This window comes from Epinephelus lanceolatus, chromosome 6, assembly GCF_041903045.1.
Source record: "Epinephelus lanceolatus isolate andai-2023 chromosome 6, ASM4190304v1, whole genome shotgun sequence".
NCBI classification, from domain to species: Eukaryota; Metazoa; Chordata; class Actinopteri; order Perciformes; family Serranidae; genus Epinephelus; species Epinephelus lanceolatus.
In genome coordinates this window covers 30,760,987-30,780,796 of record NC_135739.1, presented here as the reverse complement: position 1 = coordinate 30,780,796, position 19,810 = coordinate 30,760,987, and the positions used below count along the sequence as shown (strand labels likewise).

Sequence of the window (19,810 nt, the reverse complement as noted above, 5' to 3'; positions counted from 1 at the left end):
CCTGATCCATCTCACCATCATATTTCATTTCACCATCACATTTCATCACCATCAAAAGCACAAATAAAGACTCTATGACAAACAAAAGCTATGGCTACATTCATCTTGCTTATTGCTGCAGCAGCAACCAGGAAAACACACGACCCAAAACAAGAAGCACACTGGTTAAAAAGCAAAACAGACCCACTGCAACCACTACCAACCCTGAGACAGACACTGTTACCAGGACAGAGGGAATGATGGGATGGATGGGGAGGGGGTTCAGGGGTCAGAACCAGGATCAGGGGGTCTCCGCTGGTGCATTCATGTGCATGTGTGAACTTAGACAGTCAAAATGGAGAAAGAAATGAATCATAACATGGGCGCATCAGTGGCTAGAAAAATGAACATGGCTCACCCAAGACAAAATGAATTAGGAAATCATGACTTGTTTAAAGCCAAGTTAATCAGGAAGAAATCTACAAACTAATTAATTCATTATGTGTCCATCACAACTGTCTAACTGCACACAAGCATGTAAATGCACCATAAACAAGGAACTAAAGCGGGCGGGGGTTCAAAGGGGCACACGGCAAATGTGGACCATACAATACCTGACTGATCTGTGACTCCTACATAAACACACAGCAACGTGAGAGAACAAATGGAAATTAACAGAAAACAAAGGCTGGAGCTGAATTTACAAAAGAACAGAAAAAAAAGCATAGCACTGTATCATTAGCCACGATTGGTCAAAATAAGTGACGCAAGATACAAAACTGGCTTTTTTAAAAGAGTGCATGCAACACAGATATCTGCAGTTGCTGGGCAAATATAGAAATGGTAAAATTTGTCATTCGTGATTCTGTTCCCACGTAAATCCTGATGGAAAACATAAAACATATGGAAACATGAAAATAATAATGAAAACTGAATGGGCTTTGGCAGAGTTTGTGATGGTTTGTATCTATTATTGGATGGACTTGAGTAGTAGAGATGATAACACTTGGATTTCCCACTTAAACTGGAACATAATATATTGGTTAATGCTTTAAATGATTGATTGGAGCTGAAAATTTAAAGTACTGATGAACATATTCATATACATGTATGGATTATGCACTTGAAATGATCTGTGTGTATGTGGTCCCTCAGAAAACACACCGCTGAGTGAATGATCAGTTTGGTGAGTCTTGACAGTATCATTTAGGTTTTTCTGTAATATAAAGTAAGAATAAGGAGAGTGGATTGTTTGAAAGAGCGTACTTGTCCATCTTCTCGCTGTTTTGTCTCCAGTGGGTCATGTCCTTCCTCCACCGAAGGTTCTCCTGACTGCCAAAAGCACTGCCAGATGGACTCCGCTCTGAATATTGGAGAACGGATTGTTTACTTTTTTATTGGTGGTGAAATAAAGTATGTGTACACAGTGAAACGTGACTGGAGTAGGATTTCTACAGTACTATTTAAGTTCAAAGCTTCCAAAATATGTAGATGTGCAAGAGCATGTGCTGCAATGTGCTACCCCCACCTAGCTGTCCACGGCTGCGTCGCACCATCTCCTGTCGGGCCCCGATGCTGCCCAGTATGGCCTCCTCCAGCTTGGCCTTCATGTCTTTGGACTTCTTAAAGGTCAGGCTGTTCATCCGTTCAAACGCCTTCTTCCCCTGCATGGTGAACACAACATGGGCCTTGTATCCATGAGGCAGAGGAAAGGTGGACGGACAGAGAACACACAGCGGGGAAGTTACTTGCAGCACAGCACTCAGCAAGCAAAGCAGGTTAGAAGCACATAAGCAAGTGTGCAAGCATAGAGAAGCAAACAGCAACCATTTAGCATAGCAGAAAGTGAAATACACAGAATAGATGATTATAGCATAGAGAGCAGCAAGTTGTCTGAGTACTATTTTATCACCACATTCAGTAGCCAAAGCATATAGAGACTGCAGAGACACCTGTTTTGTATGGAAGCGTACCACAGTGCACCACACCACTAATCATCCATATGAGATTTAGAAAAGTTAAAACAACATTAAAATAATTCATGTAGTACACCACATAAAAGTCCACAGCAAAGCATAATTTATTGAGTTGAGAGTTGAGCGTGTGCCGATGTAAACAAGAAGCAGATTGTCAACCATGCAGTTGGTTGCTTAGATACAGAAAATACTACGGAGATGGCAGTAAGACCAGATACTTCCTTGCTTAGACCGACAACGAGGTAGAAGTGTTACTGAAAGTAATGTGCGATAAAGGCGGCAAAAAACAGATTGAGTCTCATTGCAATGCAAACACAGCGACATATCAAAGTGTGGTGCCGAGAGTATTAACCATCACCAGAGCAATAGGAGATAGGAAAGGAGTATCCACACAAGAAGGATAAAACCACAAAAGGTATGTAAGTAAAGTCTAGCCCTAACATTACTGTGGATGTAGCCTTAGCTCGTCTTGTCATTTAGTGAGTGTATTCACTCTTGATGTTACCTTGTACTCAAAGCAGGAGACGCAGAGGTAGAGAAGATCCAGCAGGCGGTTGAGCTGGGACACCGACAGGTCTGTGAACCACTTCTGTAACACCAGCTCGTCAGCGTTCTTCAACACCCACAGCAGACAGATGAGCAGACTACGACTTGACTCGGCTGAGAAGCTCCCGTGCTGACGACTCGCCTGGAGAGATAGAGAGATGGAGAAAAGAAGACATAAAGAATACAGTATTGAAAAAAACAATACTTTGAGCACCACAAGACGAGTGCTATCTAGTTCCATTACTGTGTATTTGAGAGAAGGCAGATATCTCTACAGTCGATGTCTCAAACACTCTGCAACTCAAACTAAAGCAATCTAGATTGATACATAGCACTACAGGTAAGAGGGAAAATATGTATTTTGTGTTTCAGGGTGAACTGTCTCTCTAAGATTAGGTAACAACATACAGTAGTCGGACTGTTCCATTAATTGCAGACAAAAGTCACGAACAGGGAGTTACCTGCGAGTTTAGCAAGAAGCTGCTTGGTCGTGACATTGGGGTGGGGGTAGAGGTGCCTGCTATTGCCATGGCAACAGTCTGGCTGATCATACTGTTACCCTCTCCCTCTACCTCTTCTCCACTGCTGCCCATTGCTGCCCCCTGGGGACCGCCTGGCCGACCCCACTGGTTATGGGACTCTAGTGACACAAAAAAAGAAGAAGAAAAGAACCAAATTAAATTAAATTACCCTATCAAATGGAATTAGAGAAAATACATGATTTAGAAAATCTGGACTAAAGTTCATAGCATGATGTAAGAACACTAGAGAGTGAGAATGTTATTTGGATGTAATCAAGACAAACAGAGTAGGGTTCAAAATTCAAATGAGTCCTGAGTTACGAAGGTAATGCTACTGCACGTCATTAGCTCAGGTTATTTGAAATGTTGCCACATTATGACTCATGAGAGAGGATCTCAGTGTACCAAATTGAACATCTGTGCCACAATGCTGTACGCCTCATCTCAACTTTCTCAGTTCAAGGAGTACTTAACTCCCCAAATGATCATTTGTTTAATTACTCAGCCGGTTTTACATTAAATTCATGAAGGAAACTGCCTCCAGTGATTGACGATTCAAAAAATGCAGAAAATTCTTGATGAACTGAAGTCCCCAACACATGCAATATAATCAAAGTCCCATTTATCCAGTCGTATGCTCAGTACTTACCAAGCACATGCATTTTTGCTACAACTGAAACACTTCTGCATCAACAATCTCACACAAGTTGTGTGAGATTGTCGCGCACCTGCACTTTTTATACAGAAGTGTTTTAAATATTACAGTTTTAGTGAAAATGTAAGAATACAACTGGATAAATGAGACTTAGATTTAACTGCATGAGCTGTGTAAGAGTTTGTAAATTGATGATCTGAAATAATTTTGCTTTGTTTAAATGTGGCCCCCTATGACTTCAATTCATCAAAAATTCCTTATTCAACATGAAGGCATGCAATAAAAAACAAAGCTGTTTTCTGCAAATTCAGCAAACACATGCTGGGTAATTGATAAACAAATTATCACTGAGGGAAGAAGTATTCCTTTAATGGAAACTTAGTAAGAGTGCTGCTGGCCGGATGGTGGAAAGCCAACAGTTGGTTATAAGAACAGACATTTGACAAAATTCTTGTTCAAAGATGCTCCCAATCTTTACCTGTAAAATCATGGAGCTGAGGTAGTGTTTCCATGACGATGCCAATGAGAGGCAGGTAAAGCATGGCGACTCTGGCCTTGACCTCAGGATCAGCGTAGCGTGGGTCAGAGTCGTGGCTTGACAGGAGGTTATGAACAACACTCACCACTTTCTTATGTAGGCCAAACATCCTACAGGGAAACAGAAGAAAAGACAAATGTAAAATGAAAGAAAGAAAAAGAGGAACAAAGAGGTACAGTATTTCATTTCAAGTGTGAAAAGCACAATGGGTAAGAGGACAGGAGAAGCTTGTAACCATAACTCACTCACATGAATGCTTGTCAGCATGCATACAGGCTTATCTCTCACCAACAGATAGAGACTCTAGCTAAAACACCCCCTTCCTTTCTATACGGTACTTGTATTCTTATTGGGTAAACACACACGCATACACGCGCATATACTGACACCCATCCATGAATGTAACATGAGTGAACCCTAAAACGTAACCCCATTTTTCACCCTCAACTCGCCCTCAGTCAAGACAAACTCTTCCTAAGTGTAGAAGGTGTGCATTAAAAACATACTAACCCCTCATTGTCTGGGTCCAGTATCACAGACAGTTCAGACAGTACTAGGCCAGCCAGGTAGTGTTGTTCTCTGAAGGGGACAGACAGCTCAAACATGTTGGCTATCTTTTGGTCCTGGACATGTGTGGAGAACCCAGAGCTCTGCAGGACAGAAAGGGGAACAACACAGAACATCCAAACAAGTAAGACCATTAATATTTATTACTAAATAAATGAAGCAAATATGCATTTTTCTGTGACTTTTAGGATATCTTTGTCATGAGGAGTGGTGAAACCTTAAAATCTGACAAACCAAAAGTGTTTTAACTGCACTTGATTCAACTTTTTTTAGGCTGCCAATTTTGCAGGAATGTTTGAAAAGATAACTGATATAGTAGCACCATGATCGGTTAGGAAATCACTGCACAAATTGTTTTGTTGGTGTAGCACTGTATCATAGGGTGCATGTCTATGTGCATGCAGGTTTTTCAACTTCCCTACGCCCCCCTTTCTTGTCTGACCTGTGAAGTTGCTGAAGACACAGAGGGGGAAGGCGAGGCAGGTGGGGTGAGCAGACTGCAAGGCAGGTTGAGGGTGACGTAGTGTTCGTGGCTGCAAACAATTCTCAAGAAATCGAGCCTCAAAGACTCGAGGGTTGGGTTCTGCAGAGCGTAAAGCTTTGTGGACACCTGGAGAGAGCAGAGTACACATTATTTTTTATTTTTTTACTTTTTACAGGAAATACTTTGAAAACCACAAAAATAAAGAATGGGAGCATGAGCTGTGAAGACAACTGAAATCTTGAAATATCACAAATTAGCTCTTAATATATTCTTAGCGCTGGGAGGAAAGGTTAAGGCTGCTTTATTTATACATCTTAACTTGGACAGCATGAAAGGTGCACTTCACAGCACCAGAATATGGACAAATAGGACAATATCTGGCAGCAGCTTTCAATAAATACCCACATTAAAAGGAGATTTAAAAATTTTTAAGGAGAGTGATACAAATTCATATGCATTCTTCTCTTCACTCCTACTAATCCTGATAAAACTGTATTATTCTTAATCATGAAAAAAACACAGTAATACAGGAAATGTATATAATTCGTGAATCTAAAGTATTTACCTGTTTCCAGTATGCCCTTATTAGGGTGAAGACAAAGCCTCGGTCCATGACTGACAGCAAGTCATTGAGGAAGAAGGCCAGACTAGTGTTTAGTCTCTCCACCAACTCTAGGTCCTGATTGGATGAGATAAACATCTTAAAGTCTCAAGAGATGGGGGTTTGAAAATGATTTCTGTTTTGCTCTACTCTATAAAATCGTTGAAACTAACAGACAAAAAGGATAATATGGGACATTCCTTGTGGCCTAAAACTTATTGAGCCACATTATGAAAGTCAAAATCATCTGTTTTAACACAACATTGAAAGGATTCATTTGTAACATCTATATAGTCCTTGACTTCCCTTGTATGCTTCTAAACCACCTTAATATTCCACAAGCTATGAGCCCACTGGATAGATGTAATAATATGTAACACTTCACTAGGATGTTACTTACCTTCTGAAAGCGAGACACAATGTCACCAGCGATGGTGCTGACCAGGGCTGTAATGTCATCCATGAAGCGCTCTGGGAAACGGTTCTTCCTGGGAGACTCTAAGCGATCGGTAAAGTACAGGTGGTGGATGATGCTCTTCACCTGTGGTAATGGTCAAGATATTTTGTCACTGGGAAAGTACTGCACTGATAAGTTTATTAAGAACTATAGAGGACATATCCATCCAAGTCAAAGCAGTTTTTAGGTGTAAAAATGTTGTTTCCTACCATTAGTTCAAAGAAAAACCAGGCCTGTTGTAGAGCGCCCTCCCTGACGCTGCCACTGCTCACCACCCACTGCAGGGCCAACTCCTCGTGGAAGAGCTAAGTAGGAAAAGGAAAGCAGGAAACATAGAAGTGGAGAGGGAGGAGAAGAGATGGAGAGGCAATAGAGCCAGACAGAAAGACTGTGAGGCACCAGGAAAAGTATCACTGTCCATCTTAAATTATACTTAAATCAATATGTTGTGACTTATTCAGCAAATATACTGTTAACTGGATTCCACAGTGTATTTACTTAATGGGGGATATGGCATGAAATGAAAAGTTAAGCAGGTTTAGTTAACCAGGATTAGCAATTCTAATATTATATATATATGACAGAATAGCAGTCCAGTAAAGCTGCTGCGCCCCCAACACTGAAAATTAACTTGATTAAAGACAAAGTGAGATTTAACTGAAAAGCATTACATATGTAGACATGTTAAGGGTTACCAGCTTAAAACAAAAACTCTAAACAAAATCATTATAATAAAACTTTTTAAAAAATCATCTAATATTATTTAATATTGTGTGCAACAACTTTCACTTCTGTGAAACGACGACAAATGCATCCTCATCACCATGCAAATTATTGTATTACATCATGTTACTCTCTGATAATGCTATAAATGACTGAAGTGATCAAAATATATTCCTGTGTGCAAAGAAAGGTTGTTCTTCCAAGTAATATGCATCATTAACTTGCATTTATTCAGGTGTGTTTTTGTGCAAAACCAACAACTAACACAGTCTGGCTAACACACCGACTCTTGTCCAGTGAGTCTGGCAAGTCTTCTTTGATCATGTTGACATATTGTACAGGTTAGGAAGGGGCAGGACCTGACTTATATTCACATTTTACATCTGACGAACATTAACTATATGTGACTTAAAGGTCCCGTGTGTAGAATATAGTGATATCTAGTGGTGAGGCTGTGGATTGCAACCAACAGAATACCTCTTCCCTCAGCCCTACTCTTCCAAGCCTGTATGAGAACCTATGTTGGCCTTCAGATTACGTAAAAACGCAAAAGACCCTATCTAGAGCCAGTGTTTCATTTGTCCATTCTGGGCTACTGTGGAAACATGGCGGTGCCACATGGCGTGGAAAAGGACCTGCTCCCTATCTTTCTATTCAGCTCATTCTAAGCTAACAAAAGCACAACAATTTTAGTTTCATGTTATTATACAGTAATAAAAACATAATTATGAATATTAGGCTATGTTCAATTTCTTCCAAAAGATCTCCTTAAATCCTACACACTGGTTCTTCAAGTGCTGCATACGGAAATGACACATTTTGTTAATCTTTATGTGTGTATTTATCAGAAACAAAATTTCCACTAGTCAGTATTGACAACTTAGTGCTGTTCAGTATAAACAACTGTGCAAACTCCATCTGCTGAGGTAGGTCATGGATTGCGGTATAAAGCTCTGGAGGAAAAAGCTTGTAAACAGAGCCTGTGTTAAGAATATTTTTTGAGAAACAACTTCTTTAATATTAGAAAACTTTATAGCGGTTTGTATCCTTATGGCTACCTAAATAACCATGTGTTATTCTGGTGCAGTACCTCCTGTAGTGTCACGGTAAACTGATTGGAAGTTGCACATTCTTAAATAAAAAATATATGCACTTAATACCTGAGAGAATAATGCACAATAAAAGGAGACTTCCCAGACAAAGTTAGCCAGACTACAACCAACATTCATGTTACATAAAAAAAGACTCCTCGACACATTCAGAACAAGAGGCAGATCAGTGACATTCAGCATTCAGCAAGACTCCACAACCACCAAATACGACATCAACCAATCCAGAGGCACACATCCACAGACAAGACAGGTGAGGAGGCGATTTGAGAGGTGGGCGGGGGGTTGGCTCCTCCCCCAGTGCAAATTGCTCTACCTTTTTTGTGGGCAACCGTCCTGTTAAAGTTTGCAAGAAACTGGCGCTCTCAGTGTGCGAAGACATGCGATTGCCACAGCGCTCCATGGCCTATGGGTGGGATGAATGGAACGGTGACAACAAGGTTAGTGGAGGAGCAACGGGAGCGTGGGGTTGCACCTTTTTCCTCAGCACACAGGGAAAATGTGTCTGCTGGGTCACACACACCCACAAACACACACACAGACACGCACACTACACACTTTTGTGATCTCTTGCACACACCTGTCACACATGGAGACACAAAACAATTAGACACAGGACAGGGCCACAACATTTAAAAGCGTTGTACCCATAATCTACAACAGTCAGATACAGATTGAGTGCCTTAAAAGAGGGATGCAAAATAGCTGCATAAATGGCTGTAAGATCAAGTGAAGATATTATATTGGTTTTCTTGTCCTTGATTTTACAGCCACTGCTTAAAGATGTGCCATTCTGCATCCCTCCAGAAGAATACAATTGTACAATGATGCAAAATGGCACAAGACAAAACCATCCCACAGTATTGGTAGACAGACTAACATAATGTTCCGTCCTAGGTTAAATGCTGATAATGCACGTGCTCTGTCAGTGTTGGCACAATTAATTTCATGTTGTAAACTAGCTGTGATTTGATAATTACAATATACAGAATTCACTTAATCTTGGTTGTCTGATATTCATCACATTGAATGCATAAATTTGTGACAAACACAGGCATATGTCATGGCAACTTAAAGTGACAGAGGACATAACATCACATGAGAATGGAAAGCTGACAAATGACCTCACGCATGTGGACAGACACACATTCACACTCACAGATATACCATGCTCCAGTGACAAAGTGAATGCTATGCAGGGTTAGTAAAGTCATGCAGGGATGTTATCTGAGAGTGGAGACTATGAGGTTGAAGCAGAGAGAATGAATGTTAGCAGCAGAAAAGAGAGAAGGAAAGAATAAATGAAATAAAGTGAAGGCAAATAAAAAATCTACTCTGCGAATGACGATGATTTCTAACACTACTCTTTTTCTCTACTATTCCAAAAGTCCTCTGTGAACTATACGCACATAAAAAGATCACAGTATGTCTTGGTTTTGGGTTTGGCAACAACTGACCACCGTAGGCTCAAAATGGCAGGCAGGCTGGATACAGAAAAAAAAGGGAGGCCAACAATGTCCAAGAAATTGCTGCCATGATTAACTCTGGGAAACTGGTATGCGAATATTTGGATTTAGACTATGTGTCTTTTCATGCAAGTACTGAGAAAAAGGGAGGTGTTAGATGTGACAAGTAAAGAGGGATGACACCTACGATTCTAGTATGAGAGATAGAGGGTCATGGAAGCGGCTGTGACTCCCATGTATGGGATCATGGGAGGGTTGTGATTTAAAGTTTACCAGAATACTGTAATATTCTGAAGTTTTGGTCTTTCATGTCTTTGTGATACACCAGTCACACTGGATATGGTTTAGAAATCTCTGATGTTGTGAATAGGTCCAAAAGTAGCTTCACGATAGGCTGAGTTTATAAATTAAATATATGATCATGACAACACATAAAAGAGGGAGTAAAAAATGTAAAACCTAAAATATTCATTAAGGATATAAATTGCCCCAACTCTCACCTTTCTGCCAGTTACTCCGGCAAAGTACACAAATAAACCAAAACTCCAAATATCCCAGTATCCCTTCAAGGTGAGTAAGGTGAGTTTTTTTTGTAGTGAGGCAAAGTAGAGGACGGGGCATTCATAAAACCACCTGCATGGTTTCTGGAGCGGACCCAGGGCTGGATCCCCAGGGGGCACTCTTACAGCCCATGGTGTGCACCCACGAGTTGGAGCGGTCTAAGCCCTAGGCATGCCATGGTCAAAGGACACAAGGCAGGCAGGAAGCAAGGGAATGAGCGAGCAGCACGGGGGAAGGAGGAGGGAAGGAATAATGACAGGTTAAAAGAGGTTCAGAGGTTCAGGACTGCTGGAAGATGCCAAGGGCCCAAAACAGGTTAGCTGTCAGTAAATTAATAAAATCCAAAATCATCACCACAGAGGAGCAAAGCACATAGGTTCTCTCTCTCCCTCTCTGTGTCAGAAATAACTTCCCCTTCCTCAGAGACAAGAGAAGAAAGGTTTAGTTAAGTATCAGCAGCAAAGGGAACATCAATCAAACAAGGGGCTGCATTCACTCACTGCTTAGATACTTTTGGGTTAAATAAAATGTCTGAAGAGGGAAATCACGAATTAAAACAAGACCAAATAAATGACAACAGATAAATTAAAAGGAAACAAAACCAGTAGAGACTGACATGACTAAGCTATTCTTAATGACTAATAAAACAATGTGCTGTTGTATCTGCATGACAGCATCTGCTGTTTGATGTGTCTGTAAACTTAGCGTCTCTTGTGCCTTTAACAGCCTGCACACACTGAGCACTGCGTGTGTGTCAGGTAACCTGCTGTTACAGCGGTTAGAGAGATAAGATGTCCGATCTTATGTTTACGTATTGGCTATACAGTTTGCATGTGACAAAATAGCCCCCTGGGTCACTGTGCACATGGAAGGTCTCTGCCTTGATGTGAGTAAAGAACTATAGAGGAGACTTGAGTTCAATCACCTTACATGAGCGTGTCTAAAATACATCACAAATCGATGAGAGCTGCAAGACTACGGCAATGCTAAATATTTAACTCTGATATCTGTCATCCACGTGCAGTGTGGACAAGCCAAATACTGCAATAGTGCCAAAAAACATAAATATCGATCCCTGCTGGTTCTGTCCGCATTTTAAGTTTGAGCTCCTCTTTCATGCCGCAACAGAAAATCAACTGAACACTACAAGAGATAAAACAAGTTGCAGGCTCATGTATAACCGAAGACATTGTTCGATGACCTTACCTTGCTGCCAATGATGGAGCGGACCTCGTCGTCAGGAGAGGTGGGTGTACCGGAGATGTCGGGGTTACTGTTGCTAAGGCTACGGGAGCGGTTAAGGTTGAGACTGGCTGGTCGAACAGCTGAGCGAGCCATGGTGGCATAGTGAACTGAACCTCCCAACCCTCCCGGGCCTGGGACAACACACAGAGGAAGGAAAATAGAACAACTGGGATGTGATGGGAATAACTACGTCTACCAAGCCGTTGTGGTTCCACTCATATGATTGGTTGTTTGTTAGCTCAAAAGGCCTTATTTGTACCAACCCCGCCTCTTATCAAAAAGCTAAACACAACACTTTATCTTGCCAGAGGTGAACACACAGGTAAGAAAGTCATAAAAATATTTACTCATAAAATATTATAGTTCCATTGATCTTGGCAGTGGATGGTTAGTTAGCCAATACGTGACTGATTGCAGGAAATCATGTATCACACATCAAATGCTCAACCAAAGTGGATTACTACTTCAAAAACTACAAAGCAATATTAATTTTAGAGGGAAGAATAATTTCACACAATGACATGTACAGTGGCGGGCCATATCTACCTGTTGAGGAAGAGTTGGGGTCTGTGTTGGGCAGGCAGAAGACAAAATGGATGTGGAAGGGAAAAAAGGCAAAAGATAAAAAGAAATCGAAGAAGAAAAATTATGGCAGGTAGGTCTGATAATAAGACACCCAGTGAAGTTGAGTTGGAGGTAGGATGAAGTTAACTTAAAAGGAGAAAACTGAAAAAACAGGTACAGAATAAAGAAAAATGTAAGATGGTTCACTGTGTTGATGGTGGAATACCTGGAGAGGGTGAGTTGGGGTCGGTGCTGGGCAAGCGGAAGACGTAGTGGATGTAGGAGGACAGCAGGCCGTTGCGACCATGCATGTCCTGGCTGGTGTCCAAATACTTATGAAGCCGGTTTACTATGGACGCCATGACCTCGAAGGATGCCTGGCCCAGGTTCACTAAAAAGACAAACAAAGTGACACGTGCAAAGGATGACGAAATAAGACATTCAAAAAGGCGATCACATAGCAAGTCATTTCTTAGCATAAATATTTAGACCTTTTTTATGTCTCCCAAATATTGTTTTTACAAAATTTTTGGGATTGTAATGACTCAGATGGCACAATACTGTTTTTGAAACAACTTAAAAACTTTATAGAGTTTGTTATAAGAATTATGTGCTTGTGTTACTGTGCAGAATACAGTGGCTACTGTAAAAAAAAAAAGAGTACATGAGCTGAACAATGATATCTAGTTCTACTATGTAGGAGTCAGTTGTCTCATATCGACATCTGTCCAGTTGAATCTTAATCATAATTATTGCATTTTTTTTCTTTGCATTTTTCCTTTTTCATAGTAATTAAATATATAAAATATATGTGGTCATCATATGTATACTGTATATCACACAGGCTACATGCATATCATACCTATCTGCCCAGCAATGACTGGTGGCCTCACTACAAGCAACACCAGCTTGTCGAGCAGAAGGTGAAGGAATCGAACCACCGGCTCCAGCTGGGAGGAGTTGAGTGCCGCAATGCTGGACTTGAGCTCGGCCTCTAGGTTGTTCTCCATGATGCGCATGTCTCCTATCCTGACAGGGAACATGTGCTCGTCCAGGGCGTGCACCAAGGCAAAGAACTTATCCAGGTACTGGTCCTGGAGGGGTGCAAGGGAGAGGAGACATCGTGAGAAATTTGTTGTTAAAACAAATGCAGAAAAGGAGGATACAGAAAGACACAGATGGTAAAAGAACCAAAAAGAAGAAGAGAGATGAATGGACAGAAAAGAAAGCATGAAGAAGATTAGAGGAGAAAATATAACAGTGTTAAAGGTAGAGAAAGGTGAAGGAGAAAAGAGGGGAAGGAAGTCGACAAACAAAAGTAAGCTTGGATCTACTCGCCTGTAAGTTGGCTCACCGAGCGGAAACCACAAAACGAACGCTACTACAAGAACACAGTAGAATCCAGCAAGTCTAATCTGTGCCTGGAGCAGTGATTTATGAGAACATTAGTCCCAGTTAGGCTCCTGGGGACCACAGTCAAGCCCTCCACACACCGGCCAACATAGAGATGGAGTAGACCTAGTAAATTACTGCCGAGACCAGCTTCACCCACTAATGAACTGGTGCTGTGGAGATTATTGTCTAAATGTGAAAACACTAAGTTTGTTTCTCTTGATATGAAATTGAAATTCTTAATGATAACCTGTGTGTGATGCTTAAGAAAATCATTCTACGGCAACTGATATTATAATAAAACAGCTATTCCTCATTCCTGAAAAGCAGGTTATTTTGATAATATAATTTTCGAGCAGCATTTTTTCCTTTGCTCAAATGTATGACAAAAACAGGGAAGACAGAACAGAGAAAAGAGGATGAGAGCTGAGGAAGGTTAATCCGCAAATCCCCCGAGCGCTGTTAGTAAAACTAATGAATACAATACTGTTACCTGCGTGTGGATGGTTGAAACAGACACAACTTCCACATTAAAAACTCCTCGATGGTTGTCCACCCACTTCATCCCCGGGAGAGGAACCTGAAATACAAAAACACCTGAGTAAATCTCATTTTACAAGCCGTGTAAATGAATGATTGGTCACTGTGCGTAGAAGGCTGAGACCTGGCAGCCTTTTCAAATACATCTGTATTATAATCATACTTCTTCATACTTCAATAAATGTCTTTATACTGTAAAAACATGTATATTCTTATTAAAAAAACTGTCTTACATCTGGTGAGAGAACAGAGTAAGATTGCGGTGGCTTCTCCAGAGACACGGGCAGACAGAAGTGTCCCGTCCGCAGACGCCCATTCTGCAGCATTGGGATCCACTACAGAGAAAACAGGGAAGAAAAAGATAACGGTAAAAGTCAAATAGCTGTTTTCTACAACCACGGTAACAGCACATGTGGTTCCTGAAGCTGTAGCTGGCTGTTACCTACCGTGTATCCCACAGGGGTCTCCAGTGGTGTGTTCTGCTTCTGCTGACAGCTGACGTGGTAAAAGGTGAAGAGAATGTGGTGGTGGTCCGACAGGGAGGCAGGCAGCTTGATCTTGACCTCATCATGAAAATCAGGGGATCTGTTGGCAGCAATTAGTAACAATAATATAAAACTATTCAACCACAGTGTTGCAAGCTGCTTCATATTCCATGAACTGGTAGATTAGGAAGGACAACCACCTAAATTAGATTTGTTTCCAGAGTAGGTAGAGGTGTTGAGTCATGTGGTTCAGGCTGCCATCTAAATGGCATTCCACTTAAAGGTAGGGTCTGGAGGATTTTCCAGTTGCTGTTTGTAAACACACATTAAAATTTGGCCCCTCCTATCAGGCTCAACTCTCCCGGGTGTACAGAGCCCGGAGGTACGGAAGAAGGCTTCACAGAAGAGGTTCAGGCAAGGCTCGCGCTGGTGCACGCTCGGACACGCTCGGGCACGGCACCTGCGCTCTCTCATTGGCTGGGGAAATATCCGCCTCAGCTCACAAAAACATCAAAATACAGTTAAAGGGCAGGAGCTCTGCAAACAGAGTCACCACCACACATGAGTAGAAGCCCATAGGTGATGATTAAGCAGGATTTCATTTGTATATGTCTATATTTTGTTTTGTTTGAAAATCCTCCAGATCCTACCTTTAAACTTAATAGTTTTAATCATATCCACATTGACCATGAATATTCTACTGCCTGAACACAGTTTATAATCAAAACAATGTCTCACTTCAGATAAAGCATCTGCTTATGGGTACCTGCTCTGTTGTTAGTTCCTCCTCAATACTGGTGAGCTCTCTATATAACATGTTTATGAATCAGGAATAAGGGTCATAAATATGTATGGGGTCATACCACTGCTTTTTTTTTTCTATTGAGAATGGTTTGCTCCATGCTTTCAGATTCTGGCTAAACAGGCTAATATACACGCTAAGGATGTGCATCATGCACAAATCATTTATTTCCAGCTGAGCCCATTTATAACTTTGGAATGTTTGTCTAAAGCAAGAGCAGGTGTTTATAGTCAAAGTGGTCTAAAAAGAAAGAAATTACCTAATGCATCATAACTCACTTCAGCTGAATTCTTTTTAGTCCCTCAGGAGGAAGCTTTGACTGTAGGTCAGTGCCCAAAAACAAACAACTCCCAAATTCAGTACAGCAGGCCAGTCAACAAACACACTAGGCTTGCCTTGAGGCTTGAAATTACCAAAAGTGCTTTAAGAGATCACAGAGGGGCCGTTATTTCTCATGGGAACAAACATTTAGTTTATGGACCAGAGCAAGAAAAATCCTCGAGAAAGAACACTACCAGGAGCAACTTTTACCGCTGTGTAAAAGATAAAGGGTTATTGGCTGAGCACGTTACATCAAAGCTGTGTAACAACGTGGAAGCTTTCCAGATTATAAAACAAGTCTAATAATAGAGAGAGCTGTTTTGTCCCCTTTTCATTCAATTTTCTTCATATGTTCCTTTAAGAGTTTTGACAACAGAAATATTGTACTACTTCTGAGTGAAACGCAGACTGTAATTGGCCGTTGCCCATAAGCACTTCTTAGAGTCTGATTAAGTCCTGGCTATCCTGGTCATAGTGGTACATTATTCACAGGTTGATTAATTTTAGCCTTGAAGGTGTGACCCCTGGGTGACAGATGACAAACTGCTGGATGTCGTAAAAACACCTGATAGTGGTGATAAAATATTAGAGACCCCTCAGCTTATATGTAGAGATGAAAGAAACGTGTGCCAAGGACACCGCTTGACAATATCCAGAAGGTTGACTCCAGCTATTCTTTAATGAACGCCATCAATGGTAAGGTAATGGAGGTGTAATAGTAGATATTACTTTGATGTCAAATTAAAGGAGAATATTTGCGAGGCTAATTTTCAATCGGCAAATACCATGATAATCATGAAGACCATGTGAGTACAAGGCTAAGCATGTCAAGAGTTAACATGACATTACAGAGAGGGGTCATCATATAAATCATATCATGTTGATATTAACTACTGGAAGGAACTGAAATATGCTATTGCTATGGAGCTCTCAGTCAGAACGTTTGGATATCTGGATGGTTTGGCTGCGTTTCATCGCCATCACAGGTTCCCTTCAGCACTCTGTAGAGACTCGAACTTACCTGTTATGGTACACCACAGCAGTATAGGCTTCTTTAGCAAAATCAGCACAGCTGGACTTGCCAAATATCACCTGGGGGATGAATAACATATTGACAATCAAGTGGTCATGAAATCATGTTACAATTAATTATGACCATTTGTCAACATATATTTACCTAGAGTTTATTAGGTAGCATGCACAAGGACAATACAGTGCTCTGCCATACAACCACAGTCTTACCAAATGCCACAACACTGGACCAGTGTTATAACTTTACCATCAAATGGTATCAGTTCGTAGGTGTCAACACAACAACACATACCACTGAGAGGGTAGACTGGAGTAAGATAACCTCAAAAACAAAAACTGTTTTCTTTATCTTTCAACATTTCATCATGACGTACCGGCATTGCATTGTTTGGATCCTCTCCATTCATAAATTGCACTTTGACTGTGATGTTGCGGGCAGAGCCTTGGCGGTTAGCGAAGTTAAGACTCTGAGGGTTCACATACAGCAGATTCCTGAAAGACAGACACAAACACAGAGAAAACAAGGCACATCAGAAATTATGTCATTATCTATGTTTCTTCTGAAAGTAGCAATAGCTAGCACTAGAGGTTGAGCAAAGGTCATCATAAGGGGAACCATCATGTAAATAATTCAAATGACATTATGGCTGATTCTGCCTCACACCTTGACAGCTACAACATGTTAACTTGTTGTAAGACACTGTTCAAAATGCATTTTCGGATAAAATACTGAAAGTGGTTGGTTGGGTAATTCAACAGCCCTGATCATTGTTATGATCGTTGTCAGAAAAAGGAATGGTACTGTACTGTCGAAAACACTGGTCACTACACTGATGGGAAGGGGGAGTAAGTCCTACAATAGGAAGTGCAAAGTAACCCGGGATCAGCTGACAAACCGCAATGACGTGGTCGAGTCTGTAGGGGACGGCCCCACAGAGACCACAGCTGGAACCACAAATGACAAGGAAGCGTGGGAATCCCTTTGGTCTGATTACTGGAAATCATTTCCTTCCATGTACCATGTCCTAACAATAACAATGGCAGCTTTAAAGTGGGTTGCTGAATTTGAACTGAAATAGACCCCGTGATGACTTTTCAGTGGAAAAACTGAAGTCCCCATATAAGCACAGCGAGGAAGTATCACTGATTGGTCAGCTTATCTCATCAGATCCAACTCCGGTTAATCAGTACACACGAATACTGTGGAAGAAATTCTGCATTGCAAAGTCACACTACAGCTACAGACCTTTCCCCACTTTGAGTCCAGAGGCGACATACTGTAAGGGGACAAAGTCATTATTTGCTGACTCTAAACATAGATCAGGATGAGTTTCTTACCAGTGGGCACTCTCTAGTAATTCAAAGCATGCAGAGAAGGAACAGTAAATAAATTGTAAGTCTACCATGATCAGAGGACAATGTGACAAGCAGAAATGTATAGCGAGTAGAAGAACTTTGCTCACGCTTTACAATTTGTATAAAAAGCACACACATGGTCCAACTTGCTACAATGTATTTTTCACAAATATTGTCAGCCCAAACTTAACAGACATTTAATTTTAACCTTTATACCCTGAATAACTGAATGGATGAGACTCTTAGATCCATATTTGTAGAGGCTGTGCTTTTAATTGTACAGTTGCAAGTGCCACTTTATAGTGACCAAGCAGAACTAGACTGCATCCCACCAGCACCAGACCTTAATTCTTATAGGCAACCCTATCTCCAGGTTTGATTTTACACATATTCCTCTAAATCAAAATGGTAAAAAATAATAATCGAATAAAGCGAGAACTTTAGACAAGCTGAGTTTAAGACTTTAAAACAGAATTGAAGGGGCGTCGGTAGCGTAGTGGACAGTGCCGGCGCCCCATGTACAGAGGCGATGCCTCGCTGCAGCGGTCGCAGGTTCGACTCCGGCTTGCAACCATTTGCTGCATGTCACCCCCCTACTCTCTCTCTCACCCCATTTCACTCTGTCCTATTCATTAAAGGCAAAAGCCCGAAAAAATAATCTTTAAAACAGAATTGAAAATAATCTTGGATTAACAAATCTTAGATTATTCCTAATTACAGTTTTAATTCAATCCTTTTCGGTCCACCCAAGTGTCTGTTTCTTAAAAGCACAAAAATCTGTTAAAACAAGATCAAAAATTAGAGACCTATTTAAGTGCAACTAAATATAAACACATGACAGTCAGACTGACAGACTCAGCCAATGAGGTGCTACAACAGTGAGTGAACGTGACTTTTATTTTCACCTTGTGGTTAACAAAGGATGGGGCAGTGGTGGAGGGGATCCACACTATCCAACCACAGAACAAAAGATTGACTCACAACACATTATCAGAGCAGTCCTCTCACCCAGAGGTCAACAAACAAGGTGATCAATGCATGGAATTACAAGAATATCACAGGGATAATTGATAGTATGCATGATAATAATCGGTATAGCTTCAGATACAGCAGTATGGACAATCAAAAATTCAGATGACATTAGAAAGCACAAAGCTAACGCTTCCACAAAACAAACACAGTGATGGACAGAGGACATCCTGTTATTTATTTAGCTATACTGCTGAGGTGACTAAATGCCGATTTAGTGAGTGAAAATTGCGCTGCAAATCTAAACTTGGACAGAACATGCCAGCTGCACAAAGAAAGGCCCCAGCAGGTCATGTTAGGTTCAAATTCTCAACCCCCTTGCTGCTAAGCCAAAACGCTAACCACCGTGCTGGCATGACGGATACTAAATATCTTTACCAGCTTTATGCTGATGGAGCAAATTCCTGGCACGTTCACTCAGTCCATGGCCAATTTTTTCTTTCCATAGGACCTTTTCTTTCTGTTCTGTCCATATGAAAAAGTAGCAGTCCCTCATTAATGAAAGCTAAAGTAATCCATTCTAACAACCGCAAATTACTAGAGAAAGCTCATTAAGATGAATGTGTGGTATTTTAAAGTGCACTGTTAACAGCCAGAGTGCCAGAAGTGTTTTCCATCTTAAACCAAAGCCAAATATTACAGTACATTCTGCTATTCATAGTAATGTAATCATGTGATCCGTTGCCATAAAAGTGACAGATTAGGTGACAAATGAAAATATACTTTAACAGCAATAATAAATAGACTCCATAAAAGCCATAAAACAGCACATTTTCAATGTATACATTCCTGTGTGAACGAGAACCAATTTTAGGCTTTGATTCGCCAGAACATGCAATCACTGCATGACATGGCAATTAT

The 19,810-nt window shown here is 40.9% G+C and overlaps 1 protein-coding gene across 26 annotated transcripts in view; it reads right to left on the bottom strand.

Annotated features, from left to right (window-relative positions):
• The window catches only part of dock7 (dedicator of cytokinesis 7), a 54,081-nt gene that overhangs the window by 13,879 nt on the left and 20,392 nt on the right, over window positions 1–19,810 (bottom strand). For 4 of the 26 annotated variants that reach the window (XM_033621534.2, XM_033621527.2, XM_078168956.1 and 1 more), the window contains exons 15-36: window positions 16,939–17,056; window positions 16,554–16,624; window positions 14,371–14,509; window positions 14,158–14,259; window positions 13,878–13,964; window positions 12,855–13,086; window positions 12,219–12,383; window positions 11,975–11,995; window positions 11,390–11,559; window positions 10,256–10,348; window positions 8,473–8,562; window positions 6,534–6,629; window positions 6,268–6,408; window positions 5,832–5,945; window positions 5,225–5,392; window positions 4,726–4,865; window positions 4,156–4,325; window positions 2,963–3,141; window positions 2,461–2,643; window positions 1,508–1,667; window positions 1,246–1,342; window positions 594–611 (exon numbers count right to left, since the gene is read on the bottom strand). In XM_033621534.2, coding sequence (XP_033477425.2) covers window positions 594–611; window positions 1,246–1,342; window positions 1,508–1,667; window positions 2,461–2,643; window positions 2,963–3,141; window positions 4,156–4,325; window positions 4,726–4,865; window positions 5,225–5,392; window positions 5,832–5,945; window positions 6,268–6,408; window positions 6,534–6,629; window positions 8,473–8,562; window positions 10,256–10,348; window positions 11,390–11,559; window positions 11,975–11,995; window positions 12,219–12,383; window positions 12,855–13,086; window positions 13,878–13,964; window positions 14,158–14,259; window positions 14,371–14,509; window positions 16,554–16,624; window positions 16,939–17,056 — 2,754 coding nt within the window. The remainder of the gene's footprint in view (window positions 1–593; window positions 612–1,245; window positions 1,343–1,507; window positions 1,668–2,460; window positions 2,644–2,962; window positions 3,142–4,155; window positions 4,326–4,725; window positions 4,866–5,224; window positions 5,393–5,831; window positions 5,946–6,267; window positions 6,409–6,533; window positions 6,630–8,472; window positions 8,563–10,255; window positions 10,349–11,389; window positions 11,560–11,974; window positions 11,996–12,218; window positions 12,384–12,854; window positions 13,087–13,877; window positions 13,965–14,157; window positions 14,260–14,370; window positions 14,510–16,553; window positions 16,625–16,938; window positions 17,057–19,810) is intronic. The other 22 variants (XM_033621532.2, XM_078168957.1, XM_078168955.1 and 19 more) reach the window with 15 other exon arrangements.